Source organism: Micromesistius poutassou (assembly GCF_964030765.1).
Source record: "Micromesistius poutassou genome assembly, chromosome: 17".
NCBI lineage: Eukaryota > Metazoa > Chordata > Actinopteri > Gadiformes > Gadidae > Micromesistius > Micromesistius poutassou.
Window position 1 is genome coordinate 4,570,856 of NC_140287.1, and position 11,079 is coordinate 4,581,934.

The 11,079-nt window shown below is 41.1% G+C and overlaps 1 protein-coding gene across 1 annotated transcript; it reads left to right on the forward strand.

Annotated features, from left to right (window-relative positions):
• Positions 1-534: 534 nt before the first annotated feature.
• On the forward strand, positions 535-9,705 carry LOC311362035 (uncharacterized protein; the record flags this gene model as incomplete). The annotated part of the gene is made up of 13 exons (XM_084481831.1): positions 535-1,117; positions 1,863-2,438; positions 4,099-4,218; positions 4,800-4,919; positions 5,406-5,531; positions 5,910-6,029; positions 6,355-6,474; positions 6,800-6,919; positions 7,177-7,296; positions 7,500-7,619; positions 8,203-8,322; positions 9,355-9,456; positions 9,641-9,705. The coding sequence occupies 13 exons, from the start codon at positions 535-537 to the stop codon at positions 9,703-9,705; spliced, it is 2,412 nt and encodes an 803-aa protein (XP_084337957.1).
• Between the last annotated feature and the right edge of the window lie 1,374 nt (positions 9,706-11,079).

Here is an 11,079-nt window from a genome sequence, read left to right on the forward strand (position 1 = left end):
CTGCAGGGCATATTCAGAAACGGCAGCAGGATACTTAGCATGTGACACTAATCAGCTGTTAGATCAATTCCATGTGCAGAATAACAGCAATGCACTTGCTGTTATTCTAACAAATGAGATGAGTAGGTTAATACATTGTAATGCATTGCTCTTTTAGTTTCTGTCTAGGCCACCCTTTTCTCCCGTTATTCATGTAGGCCTAAGCGTATCATGACAACTTTCTATGCACTATTTTCCATTCGTCCTGCTTTGCCAGATGCTTTATTAGTAGGTCCATTACCTCTAAAATAAGCAAACGTAGGCCTATCACTAGACTATATAGTTTAACAGCTTGACCGATCAACCGGTTGCGAGTCCGAATCTTGACATGTGGGTTAATTAGTACCCATGGCTGCTGAACCGTGGGCGCAATTGCTCCTTTCGATTGGGCAAGGGCTTGACACCCACGCAGAGCAGAGCATATAAAACATTCAACGCTGTCAGGGAGTCCGAGAGGCGCAACGACCCTGGAAGAGAACTAATTGGGCGGGCAAAATGAATATATTAATCGGTGGACTCGTTTGTTGGATTGGCATGCTGGCGACCAGAACGCAGGGGACTTACCAACGTTATGGAGCCTATCAGAGTCATCGACCCGCGGACAGGTTTTTGAATCCCGGACGACCACACATACCGCCAAGAGTCTATCAGAGCTTTCAAAATGTTAAAACGATTGATCCTAGATTCAAAGAAGCCTTTCCAAATGGACAATCGTTCCAAACCATCCTTCCAAGAGAATATACGGTCAAAGGCTTTCAGCAGAGTCCTCGGCCATTTAACCAAGCGCCATTTAACCAAGCGCCAATCAACCAAGCACCATTTAGCCAAGCGCCAAATCCATCGCCAATCAACCAAGCGCCAATCAACCGAGCGCCAGTCAACCAAGCGCCAGTCAAACAAGCGCCCATCAACCAATCTCTAATCAACCAAGCACCAAGCATTAACCTATCGCCAGTCGTTCCTGTTGCAATCAGAACAGCGCCATTCAACCAAGCGTCAATCAATCAAGAGTCAGTGAATCAAGCTCGGCGAAAGGAAGTCAGCAACCATCTATCGCAGAATCGTCCAGAGCAAGAAGGTTAGTACACTTCCCTATTAGTTGGAATACATTTAGTGTGTGCACATTGGGCTACAGGCTACCAACAAGTGCCAAAATGGTAGTTACATTTTGATAGCACAACACATATAAAATTAAAAAAGTTAAAAACTTATAAACTTATAAAGTTAAAAACTTATTTCACCTCTTAACTATAACTAGTTTTTAGAATCGTTTATAGATAATTATCCTGCTAACAAGTTAATTCTACAATCTACTATAGTCATATTGTATTACACTATACTAAGGTGATATTAAATACATCACTTAAAAAATAGATCTATATACATTTTTTAACAATCAAAAAAGCGTGGATACTATCATTGTGTGTGTGTGTGTGTGTGTGTGTGTGTGTGTGTGTGTGTGTGTGTGTGTGTGTGTGTGTGTGTGTGTGTGTGTGTGTGTGTGTGTGTGTGTGTGTGTGTGTGTGTGTGTGTGTTTGTGAAGGCTAAATCGCACCTCTCAGTCGAGCATGCCAAGATCCGCGTTTGCCTCCCCACCCTTTTATCTGTGAAAGTGACGCTCATTGAAACTTTCTCTCCAATTGTCACGTAGGATTATTTTAGGTAAATTATTCTATTTACTTATCATCAAATGAAACTCTATCTCATAATCCCATCTCGTTATCTCTTTTGAGAAACTCAATTCATCTCTCTTTTATGTTTATCGTACTATTCATCCTGTGTCAACTGAAATACCTTTTTCAATGTATGCCTCATTTACACAGTGGCCAGGTCAAACTGCAGAAACCGGCCCATCGACCTCGTGTTCATCATAGACAGCTCTCGCAGTGTGCGGCCCGTTGAGTTCGAGAAGGCCAAGGACTTCCTCCAGGACATGGTGGACAGCCTGGAGATCGGCCCGGACTCCACGCGGGTGGGTGTGGTCAACTACGCCAGCACGGTGCAGCTCGACTTCATGCTCAAGACGTACTTCGACAAGACCTCCGTGAAGCAGGCGTTGGCCCGCATCGAGCCCCTCTCCTCGGGCACCATGACAGGCCTGGCCATCAAGACTGCCATGGAGCGGGCCTTCACCACCGAGTCGGGTGCTCGGCCCGCCTCCATGAACATCGCCAAGGTGGCCATCATAGTCACGGACGGCCGGCCCCAGGACAAGGTGCAGGACGTGGCCGCCGCGGCGCGGGCGTCCGGCATCGAGATCTACGCGGTGGGCGTAGACAGAGCAGACATGGAGTCCCTGAGGCTCATGGCCAGCCCCCCGCTGGACGACCACGTCTTCTACGTGGAGACCTATGGTGTCATTGAGAAGCTCGCGTCTAAGTTTAGGGAAACCTTGTGCGGTAAGGATGATGGGGGGAGTGCGGAGATGCCGCCCGCATACGGGGGGGTGTTTGACGCCGGAGTAGGCGTAGTTGCCAATCGCGGCGGTAATGGAGTTGATAACGAAAATGAGAGAAAGGAGGAAACCACCGGTATGTCAGACTCCACCTTTTTGAAAGCGCCTGTGATTGTGTGGGCTAGCATCAAAGAGGGCCGGTTCCATTCCAAAGTCACCCGTGTTCTTCTTTGGTGTAGAAGGCAAATGGCCAAAATAAAGTTACAGCATCACCCGGTATGCTGCCATTCGCTGCATCATCCACTAACAAAGTGTCCATTTAGTGTGTGGATGGTCTACTAACTCACCAAAAGAAGACAACACAAATCTGGTCTTCCAATTGATCAGCCTACAGGGTGAACTCTGCTTAACCTTAACCACTTTGGAATGGTTTGGAGCCCAGCATGATGCTGCCTACACTTGTTACAGGCTTCGCTCAACTCTTGGCACTCCTGCACGGCACTTTGGCCTGGCCCTGTGCGCACTGCTAAGTAACCTGATGGGGTAACAAAAGATGCTTAGAGTGCTCAAATGAGGAAACGGCTAACAAAGCATCTTACAAAACACAGTAAGCCTAGATAAGTACGCGGCTGAACAGTGGTCTTTGATCACAGGGGTAATTACATTTTTGGACCATAGAGGCTATTATCAACGCGATATTTCTTCTTAATGCTCAAATGAAATGAGTGATCATGAGATCATTATACAGCGATACATACCTCTGGTGTGTTTGGAATGGATTGCAATGTGTAACATTTGAACTATCTCATAGTGTGAATGCTGATTGATAGTTATTAAAATAATGTTATTGATAAAATCATATCCTATAAATTATATATTCTCTCTCTCTCTATATATATATATATATATATATATATATATATATATATATATATATATATATAACTAAATAAGCTTATTTGTTAAGAAGATTCTTACTATAAACACGCCTAAAACCCCTACCTCTGACGCCACCCGGCCAGCCGAACTACGCTAGTTTGCGGCACACAGTTGCACAGCCAATAACAGACAAACGAAAATACTGTTATTGAGTGGTTCAAATTCTGAAAGTCTCCCGCCTACTAACTGGGAGGGGTTAAATCGTACACATTGCAACTTTAATATAGACGAGCGATTAAGCATTGTAAAACCACTTATTTACTGTCATTCGCTTTTTCTCGATTTTGCTGGACATTCACTTGCAAGCCTGCTTTGCGGCTTGCAGCAGGGTGCTAGTGCTCTCTCCTCCATACCTCTGCTCAACGCACATCACAAAATGTGGAATTTAGTTTAATTGTGTACCTTTTGGCAGCCACATTCACCACTTCTTTGTTTGAACTTAAGAGTTACAGTTTTGAACTTGTGGGATTTTTATTAGCAAACAAAGTTGTTTTGGTTAAATTATAAATGGTAATTAAGTGTGTTATTATTATTATTATTATTATTATTATTATTATTAAAATGATCTTTGATCTTGTCTATCTGCTTCGTAATAATCTGCACATCGCTTTATTACCATAGAATTCAGTATATGCTTATAACCCAAAACTAATACACACTAACAGAATTACTAGCACTGTCAGTGTCATGGTAGCCAATGAGAAATGGGAAGTGTCTCTTTTCAGGTCTGGATGCATGTTCTATGGGACACAACTGCCAGCACACATGTGTCAACAGTGGCAACTCGTTCTTCTGTACGTGCCGTGTGGGCTATGTCTTGAATATGGACAAGAAGACATGCTCACGTAAGACATTTCGGTGTCTTTTTGTCCTGCTACCTCTGTGGGGCTCAGGCCCTCTATGGTTTCCCACCATGGACCAAGAGTTGATGTGTCATTTTTCCTTCTGGTCAAACTCTCCATCAACTCTTGTGACTAATTCTTTGTGTTTTTGTGTCTTGTTTTTGTGTTTTGTGTTTTGTGTTTCTTTTAAATCACCAACATTTTCCACACAATTGTATTATTAACATACATAGCAACTAACGATACAAATATCTGAAAAGTATTATACATAGGCCATACGTGTGTTTCACGTACCCTAACCCTTACATGTCCAATCATTATGTGGGGACTTTTAAGAAACCTTATGGAAAAAAAGCCAAGGGGTCCTTTGGCTGTTGGCAGCCGACAACGGCAGTTAGACATAAAAAGCACTTTTTACTTTTAACTCCGAGTGAAGCCATAGCATCATAGCGTCACCGTCACCCCAATGATGTATAAATGCAGGACAGCCTTGCCACTGCCCTTTAAAGGCCACATAGCCAATACAAATGGCCATGGTGCAATGTTCTTGCAAAGAAAATGAAGAAAACCATCTTTATTTCCAGGTAGTGATGTATGTGCTCAGGGAAACAACTGCCAGCACATTTGCGTCAACAACGGCAACTCATACACTTGCCAGTGTCGAACGGGATTTGTGTTGAACGCAGACCAGAGAACTTGCTCACGTGAGAATATTGCTATTGCTTCAAACCATTTTTTAACACATTTTTTCTGAGACCCCCTGACATTTTAATACTCTGGATTGGGTACAAAGATGTACAAATAAGAAGTTGGTCGGATGCCAAACCTTAATGCAATTCAACGCTTATTTTGTGTCATAAATAACAACAAACCTTTTATTTCCAGGTGCTGATGCTTGTGCACAAGGACACAACTGCCAGCACATTTGTGCCAACAACGGTGCCTCGTACGTCTGCCAGTGTCGCACGGGATTCACGCTGAATGCCGACAAGAGCACCTGCTCGCGTGAGTAAATTACTATCAATTCAAACTAGCTATTGCTTCATTCAGCCAATGCATACGAATCAGAAGGGACTTGGCCGCCAAATGGGCTGCAAAATAATTCAACGTTGCGTTTTCAGGGGTTCTTTAAGCAGTGTCAATCAAAAGACAACTACTAAAAACAATCACATTACAACCTTGTTTTTCAGGGATTTTAGCGGATGTCTGTCTCCAAGGACACAACTGCCAGCACATCTGCGTCAACAACGGCAACTCGTACACTTGCCAGTGTCGAACCGGATTCATGTTGAACGCAGACCAGAGAACTTGCTCACGTGAGAATATTGCTATTGCTTCAAACTATTTTTGCACATTTTTCTGACCATGAGTTCACACCAAAAGCGAAGGTGCGGCGCAAATACATTCAAAGTCGATGCAAATCGATTTTGTATGATTCTACTCACGCAAACAATGCAAATGTGTCACTTGCTCGAGTTGGAATATTTCAATATCTTTCCTGTGAGTTTCGCTTGATGCTGAATTGATCACTTGAGATAAGTTTGCGGTTCGGGCAAGCAACCTCGCCCAAGTAGCACAAGAAGAGTATTCGCTTCACTTTCGGTGTGAAAGCACCCTGCAAAAGTTCCCGGAATTCTAATGTTTTTAAATGTGTCATAAAAACAACAACAAACAATGACACCTTTTATTTCCAGGTGCTGATGCTTGTGCACAAGGACACAACTGCCAGCACATTTGTGCCAACAACGGTGCCTCGTACGTCTGCCAGTGTCGCACAGGATTCACACTGAACGCCGACAAGAGCACCTGCTCACGTGAGAATATTGCTATTGCTTGAAACTATTTTTACACATTTTTTCTGAGTTCACACCAAAAGCGAAGGTGCGGCGCAAATACATTCAAAGTCAATGCAAAGACCCATATCAATTTTGGATGATTCTACTCGCGCGAATGATGCAAAGTTGTCACTCGCTCGAGTTGAAATATTTGAACTTTCCTGCGAGTTTTGCTCGATGCTGAATTGATCTTTAGAAAAGTTTGCGGTTCATGCGAACAACCTCGCCAAAGAAATGGTAGTAGTACATTCTCTTTGCTTTTGGTGTGAAAGCACCCTCAAACAATGACACCTTTTATTTCCAGGTGCTGATGCTTGTGCACAAGGACACAACTGCCAGCACATTTGTGCCAACAACGGTGCCTCGTACGTCTGCCAGTGTCGCACGGGATTCACGCTGAACGCCGACAAGAGCACCTGTTCACGTGAGAATATTGCTATTGCTTGAAACTATTTTTACACATTTTTTCTGAGTTCACACCAAAAGCGAAGGTGCACCGCAAATACATTCAAAGTCAATGCAAAGATGCAAATCAATTTTGGATGATTCTACTCGCGCGAATGATGTAAAGTTGTCACTTGCTCGAGTTGAAATATTTGAACTTTCCTGCGAGTTTTGCTCGATGCTGAATTGATCTTTAGAAAAGTTTGCGGTTCATGCGAACAACCTCGCCAAAGAAATGGTAGTAGTACATTCTCTTTGCTTTTGGTGTGAAAGCACCCTCAAACAATGACACCTTTTATTTCCAGGTGCTGATGCTTGTGCACAAGGAAACAACTGCCAGCACATTTGTGCCAACAACGGTGCCTCGTACGTCTGCCAGTGTCACACGGGATTCACGTTGAACGCCGACAAGAGCACCTGCTCACGTGAGAAAATTTAATGTTCATAAAGATATCTATGTCGGTTTCTCTGAGCCTCCTGATGTTACCTTCAGGCATCAGGGGGAGGGGCCACTTAACTCTATACCTACAGTCAAATGATGTTGGCCTGCAAATTAACATTTTGCATGATTACCGACTTTTAACAGCCACACAATTCTTAAAAAAATAATAATCTTAACTACAACAAACATCAACAAAATAACTAAAACCCAATGACACCTTGGAACCTTTTTCGTGTCCAGGCGGAGATGTATGTGCTCAGGGTAACACCTGCCAGCACGTCTGTGTTAACAAAGGTGACTCGTACGTGTGTCAGTGTCGAACGGGATTCGTGTTGAACGCAGACCAGAGAACTTGCTCACGTGAGAACCTGAAATGTTTCCAATAATATTTGGTGGAGTGTACTCATATTATTTGACTACATATCTTCACAGTCCAGCAAAAGATGTACGATTTGAAATGTTGTTCACATGGCCAATAAACCCCACTAGTTATGCAGGGTTCTTTAAGGGATATCATCAAGACACACAACTGCAAAACACAACCTAATATCCTTGTTTTTCAGGTGGGGATGTCTGTCTCCAAGGACACAACTGCCAGCACATCTGCGTCAACAACGTCAACTCGTACACTTGCCAGTGCCGAATGGGATTCATGTTGAACGCAGACCAGAGAACTTGCTCACGTGAGCAGCTCACGGTTAATCTTTGGATTGCAGCAAACAATTTAAGTGTTGTAATATCATGAGCACTGGTTCATTGACACGGCTTGATTTGAAGTGTCACTGAGTGAATAACTGCTCAAAGAATAACAGAATAGATTGCTTGAAGTGTGTGGTGGATGGAGGAGTTCAGCACTTGTAGATTAGGATAGGGTGTTAGTTAAATATGTGGGAAATTGAAGTGGTACACAGCCTGCACTAGGTGAAACAAGCTCGGGAATATATATTAAATGGAATATAGTTACACAAGTTCTTGAATCAGACAAAGACAATGAAAGGAGACAAATACAACAAAATATACTTTTAGTTGGAGATGCATGTGCTCAAGTACCAGCACATTTGCGTCAACAGGGGCAATTCTCACTTCTGCCAGTGTCAAATGGGATTTGTGTTGAGCATGGAACATGGAAGCTAGATGCTGAGCAATAAGGACATGTGTCCAAACTATTGGCTTTCACATGAATGTATTTGAATATCTGAACCCGCTTTCTTTGGTAAAAATAGACAACTAACAACCAGCTAATGAAACAATCAATTTTATTTCCAGGTGGTGATATTTGTGCTCTGGGAAACAACTGTCAGCACGTCTGCATGAATAACGGTAACTCTTACGTCTGTCAGTGTCACACTGGATACGTCCTGAACGCAGACCAGGCAACTTGTTCACGTGAGAACCTTGATTTATCTTTTTCTTTACATCATTATGAATTGCTGCTAGGATTCATTTGATTACCTACACAGTATTCCATTGTGTGACTTAAGCTATGCCTAAGTCTAATTAAGATGCTTTCTTAACGTGTATGTATGTGCAGTTTCAGCAAAGACAATTTGAAAGAAATGAGTGTTACTTTCCAGTCAAGTCCTCCAAACTATTGAAATCAAGGATTCTGGAGAATGACACCAAATCTTAATGCATCATCATTTGATGATGGGTTTGAGTTGGCCATGAATCTGGTTCTAGTGTATTCTGTGTCTCAATTCATGTGTCACTCATTTTGCATTGGCCAGGTGTGGAGATCAATGCTGCTGGAAGAATTTTTCAGAATTTTACGTAGATCACTACTACTGTTCCTGTTTTCAAAACAGAAGCACATGATATACCGTATGTGTTGTGCTGGTATAAGATAGGGTAACAAAATGATGGGAAGTGATGGCCTGAGCCATCATTTCAAGGTCTAGTGGAAGCTGGTGATAGTTTTGGATCTGCTGTCTTGTCTGTTTTCTTATTGTAACATCATATCCAGGTCATTGTGCTATGTACGTGTAGTAGTATTGCATTATCAATTATTTGCGGTTACACAGTGTAAGTTCAAATGTATTGTATGCTTTTTAATGTATGCATTTGTTTTCTTGCCTATATATCTGTCACTGGCTTTGTTTGAAGAACTAGTTGAACTAGAATTATTCGAATGATCTTAATACATCCCAATCACACTAACACAAAACAAACAAGATCAATATTGTAACAAATGATCAATGCTGCATAGATTAATTTGATTTAGTGTTTATGTTTATAACACGGTAACTCGTACATCCATTTCTAAAATCGAATCATTGTTTATTTGATATCATACTTCTACACTGAAAGAAAAAGATGTCTGCAAAGTATATGCATGTGTTTATATATATATATATATATTTATTTATTTATTTATTTATTTATTTATAAATCATAAACATGTTGCGATTCTCCTTTCAGAGGAAATGCGAGGTGAAATAACTGAAGACGCTTGCATGTGTGAAGCTCAAGTGGCATTCCAGAAAAAAGTCCAGTCAACCTTCCAGGACCTGAACACAAAACATATCCTTTTCGACTTACGTTTCTTGATAAAGACAGACTGAATGGCTGGTCGACTGGAAGGTTATTGATGGAAATATACTTGGATTTGACGTCTCAAAGCAATATTTTCCCGTGCATATCAATGGTAAACATCATTATATGAAACCGCAGACTGACACAATGTTGCTGTTCATTTCCTTGACAGTCGGTGCACTCGATCAGATTTCGTCCAAGCTGACTCAGATGGAACAGAAACAGAATTTCTCCTGAAGAGGGAGAGAGGCACCCAGAATAATGTTTGGCAAGGTCACTTGCCAAACTGTAATGCGCAGATTCTATTTAATCTATTAGTTTCAAAAGAAGATTAGAATTAATATTTGTCAATGCATCATTGTATGGTACTTTTTTATCTTCATTATAACCTATTATTTATGCATACATAACAGCATGCATGCAGGCACTGTTGTCTGTAATGAACGGATATATTGAGCTTTGATGAGTCTGGAGATATGATGATTGGAAATAAGCAGTTGATAATCCATGTGTGCAATGTGTAACGCAGGAGGGTTTGTAACATGAAGATTATGTTGGGATGATGAGAGTGGATCAAAGGGCAACTTTGTTTGCTTGTAAAGAAAATGTTTAATGACCATGTAGAAAGTACTACTCGACTAGGAGATATTGGACCTCTATATATATATATATATATATATATATATATATATATATATATATATATATACTGTAGATTTATTGAATAAAAACACTGGACAAACACACACATAACATGTTGTTATTCTACCTAAAAATGTGTATTTTAATGAGATCCAGCCTAAGAGCGGATTGAACTGTGATTACCCAGGGCTGGCTTGGACGTGCCACTGCAGAACACTGCAGATTATCCCTGAGAAACAAAATATATCATTACATGATAATGAATTTTGTTACGTGATGCTCTTTTTAGGGAAGGACAAGGCTAAATTGCAGGAAATCATGATTGTTGAGCTAATGTGATTAACCTCCAAGGAAGCTTCTGGTTGAATAGAAATAAAGTTCACGTGTAAATAATGAGAAGGCCACAGAGAGACAGAAATACATGTTTAATGATGAACGAGTAGGATCGGCTTATGAGTGACCCCAAAACACTGCCCAATTAGCATTCATGAAGTACACGGATCAGTGGCCATCCGACGCTTGGTTCAGGGCTTTGTCTTCAAAATATGTTAACATTGAGTTGTGTTACCTGTATTTTGACAGTATATTAAACCATTTTCTCACTGTCAAATAAATATACGTTTCTTATTTACACATTGTGGATTCGTGGCATTGTGTGTGATATCCATGAGTTTGAGTCTTGATTTGTGTTCTGTTGCTTGTTGTTTTCTTAGAATTTGTCTATTTTCATAGAATGTATTGGCAGTGTAGTGTCGATAGTGGCTTTGGTTCAAGCATATTTGGAAGCAGATTTTCTCACGATAATTACAATTTTGGAATTTAAGAATGTTGTGGTTTTGGGCGTGTGTGTGTGGCCAGTTCAAATATTTGGTTATTCTTTAAAAACAGGTGGAAGAGGAAAATATTTTTTTAGTTTGACAAACTAAAATATATTTTAGTTTGACAAACGACTCGTTAGATATATACAAA